Raw genomic sequence first — 20,050 nt, forward strand, 5'->3', positions numbered from 1 at the left:
AGTGGGAACAAAACATGGCCTCGAGTTGAGATACTCTTGCTATGCTAACTCAATATATACGTGTATTAACGAGCAGACAAAGTGGCTGAAGGACCTGTTAGGAACTACACTGTGCTGGTATTTCTCCTGTTGGTAGTGCAGCGCTCAGTCCCGTGCTTCAAGAACAAGGTGGCAAGGAAGCCCTAGTCCAGACCCTAACAGGAGAGAAATGGCTTCCTTAATTCACAGGTAACAACAAATCTGTCCTTGGGAGACACATGGGAAGGAGGCAGGAAGGACACAATTAACAACAGGCTTGCTGCTAAGGTCACGTTTGCCCTGTACTCTTCTTCAAAGCACTGCAGTAAAGGGGGCACTGGCTGCTATGGCCCCTGCTCCAGCAGGGACTGAGAGGTGGCAATAAAAAGGCCAAATACCACTAGCAGAAAACGGACAGCCACCCATCACGCCCAGCTGAGTTATAGTCTGGTGTATAAACCATCTCAATATACTCACTCAATTACCTTAAAACCCTTTCAAAGCTGATGGAGAAAGTGGAGCTTATCCCTTGTTTCCAAATTTACACTGCTGGAGCCAGGGCAAGCTCCCTGTCCCTGGTCTCCTGCTGATGACTGCAGACTGCATCCTGACTGATGCCGTCTCAAAGATGGGCTCCCAGCTAGCCCAAGCACTTTGATTTCCAAAATTCATAGTAATAGTAATTAGACAGGAACAGTTTCTAAGAGTAATCATTAAATTTGAATACCACAGGATTAACACCATACTTTTTCTGCTTAACTATCAAATACTTAGATGTTCTGCTTTGTCCAGCAGTTCTCCCTTTGTGACATGCCTTTAGTTCAGCACTTTCCCATTTTTAATCAGAAAGCTACACCCTGTGAAGTGAGCATGACACTAGCCCCAGCAACCACACGGGTCCAGCTGCCACTGGCAACAGAGGCCTTGACCCATCCTGGTTTAAGATTCCTTTACTTTTACATTCTGTTTTCAGTCTCGCAGCACTCCCCACTCATCTGAGAGGTTTTCTCAATATACCCCCTATGCTTCACTCCTCAGGAAATGCTGAACCACTTGACTGACAGAAATGCTTTAGAAGCTATTTTATTTAAATATTTTCTCCAACCTGAAATGGAAAATGACTGTCTTTGCTTGGAAGAAGGTTATGTAAACGATGATCTTTGCAGCACAGCGTGTCTCACACGGAAGATCAGTTTTAAGGCGGCCCTTAGAGTGCTTTCAGATATCCATGGGTATGTCCCCTTTGTACTGCTTTTCTCTGCTTTCAACCCAGGCCTTATTGATGGTGCGCTTCATCTCATCGTCCCCTTCCGCATACATCTTTTTTAAAATGTTCATAAGCCCTTCACTAGGATCTGCAGTGTCATAGGCAGCCTTCCTGCAAGACAGATACATGAGAAGGTCAGGAATACCCAACAAAAGCAAGTGCTGAGGTTTGTTTGAAATATCCTGGGAATGGGACTTTTGCTTTGGCAAAGTCTTTAGATCACAGCAGTCTCGGTCAGCTTCCAAATAGGAAGAATCCTACAAAACACCCTGAAACCAAGTGCAAGCTGAGTGGCACACCTAGAGATGTCCCAAGGAGTGGGAGAGTATTTTGATGTGAAGCATTTTGCAGTAAACGTGACCCTGGAAGCACTCCCAAAATCAGCTGTAGGAAGCAGAAGCGAAATATAGCAGACAGAGAAAAAGCCAATACCCACCTTGTGTTACGTGATGGGTGAATAAAAATGGAGAAATTACCAGATCAAGCTCTTTGGACAGACCACAGTCACAACCCAAAAGGCTTTTTTAATGCTTCCCGTTTTTCAAATGATCTCCTGAGGTTAAGTGATTTCTTAGCACATTTCATTTCAAAGCAATTTTCTCAGGTGATGAACAGTGCCACCCACAGTCAGCACCCGTGGAGGACGTGGCCTGTATGACCCGACTATAAATAATGCCCTCTCTATCCCATTTTCCAAAATCCTGTAGGTAGTAATGCAGTCTAGCTCAAAAACAGATCAGCAGAGGGAGCAATTTCCTCATGCTCAGGGATAATGATCGGCTGCCCAGACCCTGGCTGGGAGCAGCATTTCTGGAGCTGCTCATCTGACAAACAGGAAATCTTCGGGAATTCTCTGCACAAGATACAGGTCTAACAATTCCCCATCCCTCCAGAAAACTGCATTAATTATCAAGTCACTTCCTCTTAAATCTCCTGTGATGCCATTTGAATGGACAAGGCCCTAAATTCAGGTACTTACGCCTGATCAGTTTTAGCAAATCACCCTAAAAACATACACAAAATGAATTGTTGTTGGCAGGGATAAAATTCTCAATTGCATTCTCATTCTCCAAGGTGGTTGTACATGTAAAATAACATTAAGTCATTATATTATATACATATTTTATATATATATATATAAATGATATATATTTTAAAAGGTGTCCCCAGATGTTTCCTGCTGTCATTTACCAGCCTCATACCTGTGTACATCTAAGCTGCCTGCTGCTCCCAAGCACTTGAAGTGTTACAAACTGAGACTTTGGAAAACCATCTAAGAAAACAAAGACCTGATTTGCCAAAAACAGCCCTAAAACAACACGGAGAACAGGAAATGGATAACAAGATGGAGGGCTGAAAAGACACTTACTCTTTCTCTTTGCTTTCTTTTTCCACTTGAGTGAGACAATCCCATTTTTCCTCCCGCTTCTTCTTACACATGACAAGGATCATGTCTGTCTTTATCTGTGTGGTGAGCAAGGCATGAATTCAGAACTCTTCAGAAAGGGATGCCAATCAAAATGAGTCAGGTTAGCTTGTAACATAAGCCACTTCCATACTCACAAATTCCTGAAACATTTCTCTCAGCTATCCATTATTATGTAGCATAGGAAAATTATAGCATGTCCTCAGCCTCAGGGTACAAAGTATTAACTCCACTGTGGAGAATTTATATACGTGGTTAATACAATACTGGTACAGACTTACAGTACCAATACACAAGAACATGAAGTGCTGCAGGAACACCATCCAGTGATTTGAAGGATGCCCAAGCACCAGGACTGTCTGGTAAAGAGTGACTATATTTACTGGACTTCTCCAAGCATACCAAGCTGAGGTAGAGGCTCCTCCAATTTATTTCTCCAAGGACAAGAAACTAGTTTTAGGGTATTGCTTAATCTTGCAACATGTTTGCAAGATACAAAGCTTGCTGACTTGCAACCCTGACCTAAATTTCACAAAGAACTCCTGCCTGCCACAGCAGACAAGGGTCCACTGCAGCTTTAGCTTGGCTTAACAAGTACATGACCACTGCTCGCTTTCATACTGTATTAAAAACCACCAGAGCATCACTCTCATTTATTCCAGCTGGTTTAGTTTCACTCTGTACTCATTTTAGGCCAATTTCCAATTGAAGCAGCAGTTCCTCACATCTGATGTCACCAAGCACCACAGAGAACTCACAGGAGGTGTGTGACACATCTCAGCCTGGACAGGTGCCACAAGCAGTGCAGTGTGGATATCACCAGGCAGCAGCAGCACAATGTTACCAGTTGTCCTGGTTTTGGCAGGGATAGAGTTAATTTTTCCCTTAGAAAATTAACGACCTGCTGGGGTTAAACCACCACACCAGTGCTCAGTTCTGGAGCAAAACACCCTTACTAAGGCAGAGCAGGTTCCAGACTTGGCTTTGGGAATTAAGCCTATTTAAGCTTCCCAAGATTTCAGTCTGCTGACAAATCTCTTAAAATTGCAAAGAATTTCTCAGAGGTATTTAAAAGCACAAAGCTGCAATGAACACTTGGCGGAATTTTCTGCTTAATTATTTCTGAAATCCTACTGGTGAGCTATTAAATATCCAGACATGATCTCCTGAAATAGGATTCCAGAGACTAATTCTGCAGTTATGACAATCACAGATTAATAAGACTCATGCTCACAGTGCAGAGACACAGCAGCAGAAGGGAGAGACTGAACATTAGAATGGAGTCTCCTGAACTAGCCAGGCAATGAACACAATACTGAGAGGGCCCTAAATCACCTCTAACAAGGTGCACTGACCTTTCTAGAGCTGCCTTCCACAGAGATGGGCTTCAGGAGGTTGTTGAAGGTCATGGTGTAGTTCTTCCCATTCAGATTCTTCACCAGCAGATCAAATGACCTGCAGCCAGGATGTGGAGGGAGGAAAGGCACAAATATTCCAATCATTACACTGTCTGAAAACCCTTTAGCAGGTGTATTTCTTAGGAAAGCAGAGTACTTCTTGGGAAAGCAAGCCAACAGGCTTGAGTTACTTTATTCCCAGGCCTCTCAAAATCTTCAGTTCAATTTTGACAAAGGAATTAAAAGGACCAATCCAGACTCACAACAAATCAAGATCTTTAGGATCCTTTCTACCTACAAACTTGGAAAACCAAATTTCCTCAATGTACACCTCAGCTGTATCACCACCAATATCCAGGGCTAACACTGTGTGCCCTGTCAAGCATGGTGAGGTGCATTTGTAAAATGAAAACACCCTGATACCCTCAAGTGCTACTAAAAGCCAATACAACTGAAGTTAAAAAAAAAAAAGAAGAAAAAAGGGAGTGGAGAAAAAAAAAAGGCTAATCCAACACTCCTGCAGTTCAGTGTTCTTGTTGTGCTACAAGATGAACTCACCTCTCTGTGAAATTCACCTGCACATTCTCAGCTGGAAGCTTCTGGACACCATTTAAAGAGATGTAAATCTTAACAAACTTATCTGACTGATCCCATCCTGGAAGTGAAAAAAAGACATTAAGTTCTACCTTTCCTCCATATGCTTCATGCACTCCAACCTCCCCCACAAAGCCCCCTAGAACAATGAGGGTCTTTTCCTTACTGAAGCAATTTTCAGAGCAATAAAAGGAAAACATGAATTATTCAGAAATAACTTGAGAGCAATGGGAGGTCCCCCATGTAGCCCTGCTCACTAATCCCTGCAAATTCTGAGAAAACCCACGTATCAGCTCAGGTCAAAAGAGAGCAACCCGGGCTGTGCAGGGGGAGTCAGAGCCAGCTGTTTGCTCCCACTGCAGTTTCCTTGACCCAATTCTTCCCCTACTCCCTGCATCTTGAGCAATTCCCTCTCCTCTCACCTACATGGGGAGCAGAGAAGCCAAAGCTTACTCTTTCATTCCTGCTAAGCAATGGAAAAATACCAGCTGGTACAGCAAGGATACTTCATGCATCCCACCAAACACTATCACACAAACATGATGAATACACACCGGGGTTCAGATGGCAAGAAAGCACGTGGCAGCTTTTAAACTGGGGTCTCCAGCGTGGAATAAATACTGGAGATGTGCTTAAGGCTTCACTATGTTGCTAAGTAGCAACTCTAATTCCCAGTAATGCCACCCTGCCATCTCTTCAGAGAGGTGCTGGAGCTCCAGAAAAAGAATCCTACCGTAATTGTTTATTTTCACTGTGTACCCTCCCAGCGATGACTTTTCTTCCTCTGCCACATCTTTTGGCTTCGGTGGAGGCTGATTCTTGATTTCCAGCTCCAGCTTTTGTTTCTCTGCCAGAAGGACATCACGCACCCGCTTCCTAGTGGCACTCGTGAGCAGCTCTTTAACCTCTTCCAAATCTTTCTGCAACTGGTTCAAAAACAAAGGATCGCAAGTACACATTAGATACGTTTTTTGTATTCAGTGCTCACAGCTTTTTATGACATTTTCGCGAATTCCAGATGCTGGAATTTCAGCTTTATCAGGTCAGTAGTTTAGCTTCCCACTACAACCAGTTAAGCACGGATTCATCCCTTCCTCACCCTCTGTCCACCCCTGCAGATATGTACAACCATAAAATCCTAATTCACAGAATGGGTCGGGCTGGAAGGGTGCAGTTCCCCTGCTCAACCACGGCCATCTCAGACTGGAAAAGACCTCCAAGACCATCAATTCAGACAAGCTTTAAGCTCTCAGTGCTTAACTCTTCATACATTAAAAACCAGCAGGAATCAGAAGCTGGGCGGACGGCACAGCTCCCTCAACACGCCTCGCCGCAAGGTGAAACCTCGGCAGCCCTCAGCGAACGCGGGGACTGACGGCTCCCAGCCGGGGCCCCACCGCTGCCCCTGGCCGAGGACCCCGCCTGCACCCGGGGAACGCAGTCGGGAATCGCCTCACCTCCTCCCGCGCCACGGCCATGGCGGCTCCCCGCGGAACCTCTGGAACCTTCCGGCCAAGGGAAGTGACGCGCGGCCGCCGGCCCCGCCCGCTCCGGCCCTGAGGAGGCGGCACCCGCAGCTTCTCCCTCTGCTGTGCTCTGAGGGAAGGGCGGGACCCGGAGCTTCTCCCCCCGCCCTCGGCTCTGGGGGACGGGCGGCACCCGGAGCTTCGGAGCTTCTCCCCCTGCCCTGTGCTCTGAGGGACGGGCGGGACCCGGAGCTTCTCCCCCCTACCCTCGGCTCTGAGGGACGGGCGGGACCCGGAGCTTCTCCCCCTGCTGGGCTCTGAGGGACGGGCGGGACCAGGAGCTCCTGCCCCCGCGTTGTGCTCTGAGGGATGGGCGGGACCCGGAGCTTCTCCCCCCGGCCCTAGACTCTGAGGGATGGGTGGGACCAGGAGGTTCTGCCCCCGCCGGGCTGTGACGGACGGGCGGGACCAGGATCTTCCCCGCCCCCTGGGCGCTGAGGGACGGCGGGACCCGGAGCTTTTCCCGCCCCGCGGGCTGTGAGGGGCGGGTGGGAGCAGGGTCTTCCTGCCCCCGAGGACTCTGAGGGACGGGCCGGGGCAGAATCTTCCGTGCCCCCGGGCTCTGAGGGACGGCCGAGGACAGGAGCTGCCCTGCCCCCGGGCTCTGAGGGACGGCCGGGGACAGGAGCTGCCCTGTCCCCGGGCTCTGAGGGACGGCCGAGGACAGGAGCTGCCCTGCCCCTGGCTCTGAGGGTCGGTGGAACCGGGGCTTTTCCCGCCGCCCGGGCTGCTCGGTGTGAGGGGCGGCTGAGGCGGGCACGGGCTGGGCTTTAGTTTGGCCATCAGAAATCTGCCCCTCATTTTGGAGCAGGTGCCCCATCGCTCGTGGCTGTCAAGGTCCTGGATTAATTTTGCAAAATAAAGTGTTGTTTTCCTTCTCCGGGAAAAGAGTGTCAGGCTCATGTTGTGGAGGTGAATAGTGATCAAAGGGGAAGAAAGCTCTGTTGGTGGCCTTCAAAGGAAGTTGGGCTTATAAAAAGTGTCCTGTTCTGTGTCTGCTCCTCATTTTCATGGTTACTAAGGTTGAAAAGACCTCCCCGATCAACTCCAGCAAGGTTTAAGCTTTCAAGTTCTAGCATTGCATCTATTAAAAAAAAAAAAAAAAAAAAAACAAAACAAAACACCAAATCCAGTAGAAGTTGGGTGGATGGCACAGTGCCCTCAACACACACGACCACAGAGGGAGATCTGCACAACAAATGCATAAAAAGCTTTTTGCAACAAACCCAAGGAGTAAGTTACTGTTGGGAAATTGTTCCTGACCTGTAATGTGACAATGTGTACTCTGGGAGTGACTTTGTGAGTAAGAGACTCGGTTATCAAACCATTTGCAAGGAAAATGTAGCTTTTATTTACAGACCATTTGGCTGTATGCATATAAAAACATACTGCTGTAATGCTACCAAAATTCTCTTTTAAGCATTTTCCTTATCAAAAGAAAAACATGACTGTTGACACTGTTACTAAATGAGCGCAGTGAGCACCAGCAACAAAATTTCTATAGCCCCACTGGGCATTAAAATTGCCCTGGAAGAAAACAATAAGGCAATGGCATTCCTTCTCTCAGCAGGAATGCACAGGAGGCAGCGTTTGCCCCAGATGTCCTTTATAGACAGTGTCTATAAAGTGTGACCCAAGGCAGATCACAGCCCTTCAGCGCTGAAAAATCCCATTTCTCTAGAAAAAGGCGCCAGTTACAACACCTGTTTTACCAAACTGAGGAATGTCAGCTCTTTTGCTGATACATGGGCTTAGGGTCTGGGGTTTTGTCACTTCTAAAGTGAACATCCAGGAATTTATCTGTAAAGAGATCTGTAAAGGTAGCGAGTGAAGAAGAAATTCGACGAAAATTCATAGAAGTCCTGAAGGCAAAGATTTATGTTCAAGTTGGCATTCCCCAAAGTGGTCTTAACAGATGTTGTACTGAGGTGTTTATTACAACCCTCTGCTGCAGTGCTTCAGGATCTGCAGTGGAGAAAACCTCTGCAAAATTAACTGTGGTTATTCTAAATTTTCACAGGACTAAGCATAAGCCTGACCATCTTCAGGAATAGCATTTGGAGACAGGATAGTTGATGTTATCCAGAAAATACAATATGGTCAGCTGGAATTTACTTTTATGGCATGGTGGGTTTTTTTTTTGTTTTGTTTTGGTGTTTTTTTTTTTGTGTTTTTTTTTTGTGGTTTTTTTTTTTGTTTTGTTTTGTTTTTGTTTTTTTTTTTTGTTTGTTTTTTTTTTGAATTGGTTAAGGGCAGTTGCTTATTCAGGAATTATTTCCTTGTAATTTTTTTTCTGTGTAGCAGCAACTGACAAGGAAAAAAACTTTTTTTTTTTTTTTAATTTAGCTACTAATCTGTGAGTTTCCCCACACTCAGTTGGGGTCGTGTATTAGCAAGTGCTCTTAGTTTTACAATTTAAATTGGTATTGCTTTCTAATGTAAGTTCTAGCTAGAGGAGGAAATGCTTTCGTTAACATAGAAATGCATTTGAAGTGAGCCTGTAATTTACTTTTTTTCTTAAGTTTTTGGAGTTTTTAAAGTGTTTACTTGGTTTCCTTAAATGATGAGCATTTCTGTACACATGGCACTTTGAGTGGCAGCCTCCATGTGGAAGAGTTGTCACTCCTGTCATGCGAAAACAAGCTCCACATAGCTCTCCTTTGCAGGAAGCTGCAACAGCATCTGGATGCTGCCTCCTCTCCTGACAAACACTTTGGATGGTGATGTGGAGGTAAATCCATACAAAATGTTACGGCTGGTAAATTTAAATCTTCAGCTTTTGTCCCTCTTTGCCTTATCTTCCCCTGAAGTGCTGTGTGCTTTTGCTCTTATCTGGGAACAACGGCGGCTCTTCTCAGTTAATGGGAAATAAATCCTGGAGCGGTTGCTCACGTGGAAAAATGGCTTTATAAAGCATTTGGATACTTCTGACTGCGGCACATTCTGCTCTGTCCCGTCCTTGCTCAGCCCTGCCTCTCCCTTAGCAGTCACTTGCCAGTTTCTCTGTTTCCTTTCCCCCCCTTGTCTCCTGCTGCAGGCACGCTGCCTCTGCTGTACTCCAGGGAAGCATGAAGTCCTTAACAGCCATCATTATCCCACTGCTGTGTATCATCAACCTTTAGGGAAAGCATTCCCTGTGCTGGAAACCTCTCTGCTGGCCTGTGGAGCAGAGACCAGGGTGAGCCCTCAGCTCTCAGGCACAGCTCCCTGTGAGCAGGGATATTATCCTAAGGGACGGGCTGGAATTAACATTGCACCCCCTTGGACAGCCAACCTGCCAAGTCACTGTGCCCTGGTGCAGCAGAGAACTGCGTCAGAAAACCTGACACAGCAGCTGCTTCTTCCTGCAAACAGATTTAAGCTGCTTCTTAAGTAAATGGCTTAGGAAAATAAGCATCTTATCCCCGAGCTGTTTTCCATTTCCATTTATTTTACAAGGCATCGTTCACACAATGATAACAAGGTACTGATCTGAACAACTCTGTAACAATTAAAAAAGTAAACATTTGTTGTGACCAGGTACATTGAATTGCACTTTTAATAACAAGCATTACACTTATATTTTCATGTTGTACTTTATATAACACATGGATGCGTTACCCAAGTAGTGGTAGTACTGAATGGTTCTCAGCTGGAAGTGTGACATCTCCTTGATGCTCTTTTTTCCTGAACTCTTTGGGATTTGTGAACTTGGGACACACCCAGATCACAAAGGCAACCCCAAATCTGGAAAACTTCATTGTCATGGAGTCAGAGCTTTGGAGCTGCTCTGTTTTCAGTGTGCTGGAGCGAATCCACCTTAATGGCAGACACAGAGGGAGATGGATTATGCTTGATTAGAAATTTTCTGCATTCAGATGTCATCTTTTCCCAGTTCAAAGAAGCCAGAGCATCTTCTTCCATGGGAAAGCAAGAGTTCCCAAAGCTCAAGAGAGCTCCTGGCACAGCTTTCGAGGGTGATACAGCAGAATTGCAAACCCAGGGATTACTGAAAGACAGAAATTGAGATCTGAAGAAAAATCTGGGAACATCTGCTGTGGTTTGCATTGGTAGTACCATCCATGTATTATATAAAATACAAAAATAAGAGAAACTGTAAGGAAATTAGTACAGCCCAGGATTCTGGTGGTATCAAATGAAATTTGTGATACCAAATCCTTTTGATGTATTTATCCCCTTGTCGTTCTGTTTCTTATATATTATTCTATATGTAAGATATAGTTCTCCAAAGATACATATATATTCCTTTACAGGTTAAATAAAAGCAAGTCACACTGAATAAGAAAATAATAAAAAGTAATATCCTAATTCTGTACCCTTTTTTTTTTTTTTTCAGGTAAAAATAGCATGAAATACATTCAGTAGCAAAGCCATTGGGACCCAGGAGAAATGGAGAGCCCTGTATTCCTGGAGAATTGACCTGTATGTGTTAAGTCACAATCCTGAAATAAATTGTGTAGACTTCTGAAATAGGAAGGATAAAGTCTTGATAAATGCTGAGCATTATTTATCCAGTTGCAAATTCCTTGCATTTCCCAAAATCCACCTGTGTAGCTCAGTTCTAAAGGCTGCTGTGACATACACCTCCCCTAACACCTGAGAGATCCAAACTGCAGTGTTTCATCATGTCTCCCCTTGGTGTTATTACCTGGAAGGAGCTAACGGGACAGTTCCCAGGAGGATATTAGCATGACAGACAAACAAATAAATTAGTTTTAACCTCTTTGTTCGCACATGTGGTGCAGCCCCCTCAGCAGGGTCCAGCAGGGACAGGGAGTGCTTGTCAGCCACAGGAATCCCTCAGACCCGAGGGGAACATCTCTGCCCTCTCTTCACAATCAGTCAGACATGACACTACAGTTTTCTCTCCAGCAGCTGGAAGAACACCAGCACTGTAAGGTAAGAGTGCTTCTGGTATCAAAGCCAAGGGTGTTTAGGCTTAGGAGATGGTGCAGAAGTTGCCAATTATCCCTGAGTCTAACAGTAAATGAAAATCCTCTGAGTAAATGAAAATCACCTGATTATAGTTCTCCCACACATACAAGAATTTCACTGCAGCTACTTAACAAAAGGAAGGGAACAGTCCCACCTTGATCCTGTGGAGAAAGCATGGCATGTGACTTCCAAGTGTTGATACTTTGGTGCCAGTAAATGCAGATTTTTATTTACTCCTAAACTACCACATTCAGTGGCATCACAACCCTGAAGTCAATGGGATACTTCATGCTTTGTGAAGGGGCTGAACTCCAACAGTTCTTGACTTTTTATCTCCATCTCCCCTTGTAAATTGCTGGCTTCATTTCAAGTTGTTCTTAACACAGTGGCAGAGATGATAATTTATCTTCAAAGAAATTTCAAGGGCCAGCTAAGAGTAGTAATTCAAACATCTAACATAGAGAAAAAATATTGCTTACCTGTGTAAGCACTTTAACTTAGTTGTAGCAATGTAACTCAGCTTGATCAAATTAAATCCTCATTAACGGGCAGGACAGGGGTGGGTTTGTCCACTGGCAGTACTGATTACATGGCTGACTACCTTTCCTGAGACCCTAATGCAGGTGCACCTCAGGGATTTTGCAGTTTCTTGGCTTCTCTACCCATGGTATTTTCTTTTTTTTTCCTGTTTATTCCTCTCCAGGTACATTTAGAAACATAAACTAAGTGGAATAACTCCTATTACTTTAGAATATTAAGTTTGGTTCACAAAGATAATACAAGACTAGTTCACAAATGTACCACATAATTAAATCAGCCTTGCTTCATTTAGCCTGTAAAGTGTTACAGTCAAAGGAAAACCAACATTTTAAAGTCAAAAGAAGGACTTTTTTTTTTTTTGCCCCCCATACTGGACATCTCAGGAAGAGATTATAGTCCAACAAGATAAAAGTTGTAGTAAAAATATTCTTTGGAGGTTTGTTCCTAATCAAAGTAAAGACTTTATTTCTGAATGGTGCATTCTTAATAAAATTTAAAAATAGGTTTTAGTTCCACATATATATTTATAAAATTCAAATTAATTTTAATAAAAGTTTGATCTGAACACATAGTTTACTACAGACTCAGGGAAAAAAGGATGATCACTCCAGAGTTAGGAGATATGTTAGCTGTTCCAGTGCCACATGGAAACAACAGTTTCAGTGAGACCTTGATGATGTTTCCTGCTGAAAAGCTGAGCAGTGAGCCAGCTATCCCTGATAAATCCACCAAGGATATGTGTGTAGGTAGTTTGGTCACACAGAGATTTCTTTTCCTGCAGGAAACTAAATTTCCCAGTAGCATCTATAGTCAGCAGATAGAATTTTAGCTTGCCTGGTTTAATCATGGAGTCCTGCTCCTTTCCTTCATTCTGAATATTCATCAAGATAATGCCATAGAGCTATTTTCTTACTTTCAGTAATGCTGAAAAGATGCAGTTTCCACCTAAACATTACTCTTCCAAATGCCATTGCTACAAATGCTACCTTGGATCTACAGCTGGAAGGTGGAAATTGTTTACTGTCTTTAGGGTCACTGCTTTCTGAAACTCCCTCTGGCTGAGGTAAGCCAGCTCCCATCCGTACAAGGGTTTGAAATCATGGCTAGCAGGTAGCAAATGTGGTTTTGCTCCTGAAATTCACCTTCCGAAGCCAGAAAGCAGCTGCACTGAGAAAATGAATGTTGTGTCAAAGCTCATTCTGTGAGACGTGGTGATCTTATTTACCAGTTCCTTTTTGATGAATTTGGGAAGTCCCACTCCCATGATCTGCTCTGAGGTGATTTAACTCATTCACTTGACAAAAGATGAACTGTAGGGGGATAAACCCACCCACGTGTTCTTTTGTTGTTGTTTTTAATTATCTCCAGTACATACTACAACAAGGACAAGGGACAGGACTGTACAATGGGGGGCTGGAGGGCTGAGCAGGAGTGAGCTCTTAACTCATCTGCTCAGGGAGTCACAGCCTAACACATTTCTTTACTCATTCTTACTGAAATTTTCCAATCATGGTTTTAAATCCGCTTGTAAGAATGATTTGAGAGAAATGAAATGAGAAATTCAGACACTTGTCAAATAACCAGTTTCCCTCATGGGCACAGTACTCTCAAATGCAACAATCAGATGTTCAGCAGGTATCCTTAAATGTCACTTCAGATTTATCATGAATTCAGATTCACATTCTGAATGTGAAGTGGAACTGGTGGGTGAATGACTAACACTGGGCTTAGTCAGAAGAGAGAATGGAAACATTTATGCAAATATGAGCAAGACAGTGACAAGGGAAAAAGACCTTTGATAACATTTGCAAAAGAAATACCTTCTGGTTTTCCTCCTTTTGTTCCTCACTGTATTAATAATTCCAGATAATCACTTGAAGGTAGATTTTAAAACATTAAAGTTTTTTAACTCCTTATTCTTAGAAGAGAGAATTGTGTCAGGATGGTGATTAGATTTTGATCTCTACTTCTATCAGCTGACTGCCTTTTGGAATTTTTCCTTTGGCACTGGTAACATTAAATTTGTACTACCCTGTTGAAAATAATTCACAATTATGCTTGACAACAAAGCACAAGATGGGTATTATTAAATTTTATTGTACAAAACCGACAATGTATGGCATTCCTTAGAATTAAAAAAAAAAAGCTCAAAACAGAACTAGTGTCCCTGGAAAAATCTTGTAAAGGAAACAATTAATACACAACATTTAGTCCAGCAATGACATTTACCTGCAAGACCATCTTCAGACATGACACGTATAATTAAAAAAATATTCCATCAGTTCAAGCAATAGTTTAATTTTCCATGAAATAAGTATTTCTATGAACACTTTATGTTTAGTCAAAACAAATGCTTTTGAACTTTCTTACCTTAAGAGGTATAAAACAACCAGACAGGTTTGGGAATCAGCAGAGAAGTCTACCCCCACAGGAAAGTCTAGGGCTTGTATTCCACTTGAAAATGCTTGTTTTTATAAAAATAAGTAATACCAACAAAGTGTTTCCTAAAAACACTTCTAGCAAACAGATCTTGTTTCTGTGGTATTTTATTCATCAGTGCAGCACAAGCCTCTTGGGAGTTTTATTTGATACCTCATTTCTGTGTCAAATTTGGAATCTGAATATAGACCCAGGGCAAGGTTTTCATTACTTTTATTCATAAAACCTACCCTTTATTGCACAGGATTTACAAAAGATCAAAACCATGCAAGGTCTCCACTCTGCTTCTCAGCAAAAACATCAAGTAAGTGTCAAAATGGTTCTCCCTTTATCCCAGTGGAAGGAATGATTCCTTGGAATTCTTAATATAAACATGAATTTAAAAAAGGGAACTAGGAAACTTGATGTTAAATTTCAGTTGGGCTGTAAATAGCCTTGAAACAACGATGTTACAAAAACTGCACTACCTGTATTTCTGAAGAAAAAGCAATCCAAATGAAGAAGTTGTAAGGGAAGCTCATAGCAATTGTGCCAGGAGAGCACAAGCCTACCTTTGCTATGGCCTAAGCTTTACAAAAAGTGCTTCTCTGCAGGATGCAGTTGCTGTGATAAACTTCTGAGATGGTCCCAGGGCCTAAGCTATCCTCAATGTCTTACACTGTGCTTTCTAGGGAGAGAGGATGCTGCACTACTGTACATTTTCATTCTCTCTCTTCCTCCAGAAGAAGAAAAACCTTCTATGCAAGACAAAAATAATTTCAAAATTAGATGTGTATTAAAGACCTAGTTTTGAAATATTTATTTAACATCTAGTCATATAAAATAAAGTGTAAAAGTATGAAGGTATCAGAACGTGGCTTTCAGCAAGGCAGTATGGGAAGTAGGAATTCAACATAAACCAGGACTTTTTTAAAACCCTTTGAAAAGGGTCACATCAGAAAACGAATGAAAAACACTGAAGAATTTCACTTCAAGCCTGCACTCCTGCCTCATTGTCCTTTGCCCAGGAGGAGAGCCCACTGGAAGAATCCTCCAAGGCTCCGGCTGTGTTGTTCCTTGTGCTCTCGAGCGGGCAGCGGCTGGAGCTATGTGCTGCCCTCTCTGGGAGGCACGGGCGGCTGCGGCGGTGCCTGCGTGCCCGTGGCCGTTTTGATAGAGTTCAGGGTTTTGCTAAACCAAGAGTTTTTGGCAGCTTGGATTTCATTCATAAGGGCTCCTCTCTGGTGCTCCAGCTCCTAAGAAAGCAGAATAGTCAGAATTGATCAAAACCTAATTAATTAACAAAGAAGCATCTTCACGCTCAGCCCCTGCAGTCTGGCACTTCCCTTGCAATCTCCCAGGCACTGGGGAGAGAAGACATTCAAACTGCTGCAACAGCACAAATCATCCTCTTCTTTTTAAGACATTTTTTTTCCCTGAAAGTTCAGATATACAGGCATGCAGGTATGCGCTCCCTTTTGGAACAATTTTTTGTGTGATTCAGAATAATTCTGGACTGAGCATGAGGTTAAGGTGACCACCCTGCTGTACTTGGATTCCACGTACCTGGATTTTGCACTTGGCTTCCACAAGCTGCAGTTTGGTCTGTGCAAGCTCCAGCTCCATCTCTCTCAGCTGCTTCTTCAGTGCATCCTTCTCATCATCTGTTTCGATGCCTTTGTTGTCCGTGCTTACAGCAGGCACCTTCAGGGCCCCCTCCTTGCTGAAAATCTCACTGCAGTGCTTGCAGGCCATCACTTTACCCTGAAACACCCAGAAAGCTCATTCTTAATCCGTGTTACAGGGGTTGCTGTACTTCCTGGAAGAGCCATTTTATTTGCCAGACTGCCTCAACCTCAAACCATCTAGTACTGCAGTTTTTACAACTGGGATGAAAATTTTTCTTAATAGTTCACAAACAATTTTCCAGGGTACATTAACCAGTATAAAAACTCCTAAAACCTATTTTATAAAATCTCCTAAAATCTAAGCACAGAGACTTTGCTCCTATATTAGAATCTTCTTGCTTCTAAAGCTTTGTAATATTTATGTCAGCACAACTCAGAAGAGTATATTAAATCTCAGTAGATAAAACAGCTGGCCTGGCTTGCACAGAATAAAACAGGATATTGAGCTATTTCAGCAGAATATAGGAACATCAATCCTAGAATTATTTTATGTTATTATCAATAGCATTATAAAGTCACTAAAAAGCAACAAATCCAGTTCAGCTTGAATACTAAAGAAATATGTAGAAGATACAGCAGAGGGTAAACAACTCTGCCTACTCAGAATTATTATTATTACTAATATTATTATTATTATTACCACCTATCAGGAAATGTTTAACTCTTATGTTCCTGGTAAGGGGTTTAGAGAAGGGACAGGAAGCCCTGTGGATATTCTGGGGATGGCCCTAGCTGTGCCATTTGGTTTAACTACTTAAACCAATTCTACTTAAAGAAATACATATATATAAACCTTGTCCAGTCTGGCCAGTTCCAATCTCTCTGCTGTGCACACTTGAGAAACAACATGTTTTCTCTTTTTTTTTTTCCAGTTAATGAAAACATCCAAGCAAATACTGTTTTCTCTACATTTTTTACCAGAAGTATATATTTTAACAGCAAAAAGAAAAGCCAAGTACTAAATGCACTTCAGTTTGAGAGTTCCACACTGTCTGATTCAAAACAAAGAACTGTGAAAGGAAATAAACCCTTTCCTTGTTTACATCTGCTGCAAAATGCATGTGGGGCTATTGCTGTACTTTAACTTCTGCTCACATTTCAGTTCTGTATCCCTGGCATCCAGCAACACCTGTGTTAGAAACACCCCCTATGCAGACATTGTTCTCACCTTCACAACTTCCAGTTCATCCTTACTGGCTGCTTGTTGTTTTTCCAGCCTGGTGCTCAGCTGGGAGCAAATCTGGAGCAGAGAAAGCAGTCTCTTAGCTCAAGTTTACTATGTAAAGTAGAATCTGTGCTTTTAAACAATGGTTTTTGCTAGAACCAACATTTCTTAAATTCTGCCTCACTCAGTATATGCATTCCCCCTTAACAACTCCACTGCTGCTGTGACTGATAAAAACCCAGCAGTATTCAATACAGATCCAGAATACAGACAGGGACATTTTATGGATGAGTTGGTTTATGATGTTTATACTGCATTATGTCACAAAGTACAGAAGCATTCACCCTACAGTACTAAAATTAGCTGAAAGACAGGTTATTCCTGACTGCCTAATTAGGAGACTATTAGGAAAGCCACAAGAAGATTTATGACAAATTACAACATTGCTCTCCGAAAGCCTGAAAGGTGGAGCTTGCTTGAAGGATGAGATCTGCAATGCTGAAAATTCAGCTCTTTTAACAGGTTGAAAGAAGAGAAAGAGAAAGAAGAGATGAGAAAGGGTCTCTGGAATGGTACCTGTTTATACTCTGCAATAATGGCTGTGGTTTTCTTGATCTCAGATTCTGCCTTCTCCAGCTGCTTCCTGAAGACTTCCTTCAGCTAGGAATTGGAGGAGGGAAGTTACACAGTACACTGACAGAACTTCTCAAAATGTGTCATCAGATTGTTTTCTTTGTGTCTTGCTGTGTTCACAACAGCTCTACAGCTGCTGCTTATGAAATTCCAATTCTCAGACAAGTGTGTGATTTACTCAGTTTACAAATACTGATTATATCAGTGATAACCAAGAAGTCTATACTGTGACCCTTTATCTCTGTTAAAGGTTAAAGAATTCTCCTGTAACTTAATTCCCATTCTCTGTGTTAAATGATGATACATCATGCTCCACAGAACACAAAGAAAAGCATTAGTATTAAGTGGAGCTTACTGATTTAGTTTTTGTTTTCCTGCACACTGTCACAGCAGGTTTGGCCAGATTGTTTGTTTGTTTGGAGATGGAACAAGAAGAATCTCTCAACACGGCTGTCTCCATAACAGGAGAAAAAAAATCTGTTTGGGTCTGTGGCACTGAGTAAAAACACAGCTAACTCATCCCTCCTTCAGTCACTCCACTTGGAGAGCCCTTTCAGTGGGCAGAAAGCCTCACTGCCTTACTTATGGCAAACAGAGAGCTCCATTTTAGAGAGACACAATGAATTAACATGAATTGTTGCCAAATAGCAAAAATAAAAATCAGGGTATCACTTTTGAAACCTGCATTTTAGATATATAGGATTACAGGACAAAGACTGAGTATTTTGCAGCTGAATACGAAGCCAGGTTTAGTCAGCAAAATTCTCCCAACCCCCACCCCTGTTCTTCTGCTGCTGGGTCTGGCTTCAGGCAGGAACATGATTTAAGTGATCCAGCAGCTGAATCCAGAATAGGCTCTTCCAAGGCAACAACTCCTCCAGCTCCTTCATTTAGATAATTTAAGAGGTCTGATCACATCTCCTTAGCTGAGATTGCTCACCACCAGTGACAACATTCATTACAGTACTTGGAAGAGGGTAAGCTATGAAAAACTAAACATTCAGTGCTCAAGTAAAAAAAAAAAAACGCTGAAAACTATGCTTTGGGGAAAAAAATTACCCTGGCACTGTAAACTTTTAATTGAAACTGCAGTTTGAGGACAAAATCCTTTTCACAATTACCATACACCCACACTTTTCTGTGTATCATTTTTCTTGCATTTACTAACTAAATGGGAAAAGCTGGAGAATGCCTCACCTGAGCAGTTTCCTCTTCCTGCTTCCTTTTCTCTTCCTCAGTCTCCACTAGCTTCTGTTTGGTCAGGAGAAGTTCCTTGTTCAAAACATCTGCTTTGTCTTCAGCCTAGAGTCAGAGACACTTGTGTAAGTCAGATGCTCTCTGTGCCAGTACAAACACACTGGGATGTGCAGCTCAGAAATAGACTAGGTTCAGGTTTTACCATTGCCTTTTCCTGCCCTCTAATGGCTCACCTAACCTTTTGGTATGAAATTCCCTTTTCAGTCAGCCATTTACTGAATTATTTCACTGTTTCAACACCTGTGCAAAAGGACCCCTTGGCCAATTGTTTACCTATGCCCAGATGGCACACAAGCACAGATCTAGGTCCTAGCACAAACAGTGATTTATAGATTACTTTTGTTGGGAGCAATATTAATCTAAGTGAGGGCAGCATGATTTACCTCCTGTGTGACTTCAAATTACTCATCCAATTTTTGAATCTGTGAGCAGGGAAAACATAACTGTGAAATACTTAGGTGTCTGCATTGTACGCTACAAAGTGTTCAGGCAAAGGCAAGTGTAAGAGACAAACAGGACCACCAGAAAAATGGTTTATCAGTGCAAATAATTATTACATGAAGAAACCTGATAATTGAGAATTTAATTTTCTCTGGAAGGACCAAGTTTGTGGTGACACATACTGGGAATACTTTGTTTTTGTGAGCACTGTCCTCACTGATCATCAGGAGAGAAATTCCAATATATCCAAACATTTCTCAATGTTTGGATTTACTCTGTAGGCCTCCCCAGCTGAGAAACACACACAGCAGTCACCACCCTTCCTGTTCAGTAATGAGGTCCAGACAGGAAATGGCTGTGGCCAATTAACACTGACTCTGCTGAAATTACAGAAGAGAAAAGGACATTGGAAACAAGTAACCATACAGAACTTGTCCCTGAGCTGAAGTTTGATTTTCTACCACTGTGGTGGGATCAGCTTATCTTTCTGCCACAGTAATAATGATTAATGAGGATATTAGTGGTGTTTGAGGGCAGCAGAACCAGCTCCATCTCCTCTATGACTGAGGAGATGGATTAAGGATTTCTTCATTGCTTAGTGTGTATAAGGCAGTATGGGAGGAGAAAGAAAAACAAACAGTGCAAGAATGGAAAATTGATGAGATTAACATCTTAGAACAAAAGTATTTGGGGATTACAAGGATATTTTTGATGAAAGACTTGTTTAAGATATGCTTTGAAGGAA

General features: G+C 42.6%; 2 protein-coding genes and 1 long non-coding RNA gene across 15 annotated transcripts in view; 1 reads left to right on the top strand and 2 right to left on the bottom strand.

The window, feature by feature from the left end:
- Positions 1–1,085: 1,085 nt before the first annotated feature.
- CACYBP (calcyclin binding protein) lies at positions 1,086–6,455 on the bottom strand. Its single transcript, XM_064427748.1, has 6 exons — positions 6,160–6,455; positions 5,436–5,628; positions 4,667–4,763; positions 4,067–4,166; positions 2,655–2,749; positions 1,086–1,396 (listed from the first exon to the last, which is right to left on the bottom strand). Exons 1-6 carry the CDS (start codon positions 6,178–6,180, stop codon positions 1,237–1,239), a joined length of 666 nt encoding a protein of 221 aa, XP_064283818.1. The 5' UTR covers positions 6,181–6,455; the 3' UTR covers positions 1,086–1,236.
- A 435-nt stretch (positions 6,456–6,890) lies between these two features.
- LOC135304859 (uncharacterized) lies at positions 6,891–11,801 on the top strand. The gene is made up of 3 exons (XR_010366083.1): positions 6,891–7,140; positions 8,895–8,959; positions 9,266–11,801. It is a non-coding gene; the product is annotated as an uncharacterized LOC135304859 (long non-coding RNA).
- Positions 9,639–20,050, bottom strand: part of RABGAP1L (RAB GTPase activating protein 1 like) — a 223,066-nt gene continuing 212,654 nt past the window's right edge. For all 13 annotated transcript variants that reach the window (XM_064427734.1, XM_064427731.1, XM_064427733.1 and 10 more), the window contains 5 exons: positions 18,805–18,909; positions 17,551–17,634; positions 16,978–17,049; positions 15,688–15,885; positions 9,639–15,377 (listed from right to left, as the gene is read on the bottom strand). In XM_064427734.1, the coding sequence (XP_064283804.1) occupies positions 15,228–15,377; positions 15,688–15,885; positions 16,978–17,049; positions 17,551–17,634; positions 18,805–18,909 (609 nt within the window). In that variant the 3' untranslated portion in view covers positions 9,639–15,227. The remainder of the gene's footprint in view (positions 15,378–15,687; positions 15,886–16,977; positions 17,050–17,550; positions 17,635–18,804; positions 18,910–20,050) is intronic.

Source organism: Passer domesticus, chromosome 7 (genome assembly GCF_036417665.1).
Source record: "Passer domesticus isolate bPasDom1 chromosome 7, bPasDom1.hap1, whole genome shotgun sequence".
Classification (NCBI taxonomy): Eukaryota; Metazoa; Chordata; class Aves; order Passeriformes; family Passeridae; genus Passer; species Passer domesticus.

Coding starts and splice junctions, on each gene's coding strand:
- CACYBP (XM_064427748.1), bottom strand. CDS start 6,180: ATGGCCGTGGCGCGGGAGGAG. Junction 5,629..6,159: donor TGGCCGTGGCGCGGGAGGAG/GTGAGGCGATTC, acceptor TTTTTGAACCAG/TTGCAGAAAGATTTGGAAGA. Junction 4,167..4,666: donor CAGGTGAATTTCACAGAGAG/GTGAGTTCATCT, acceptor TCCTGGCTGCAG/GTCATTTGATCTGCTGGTGA.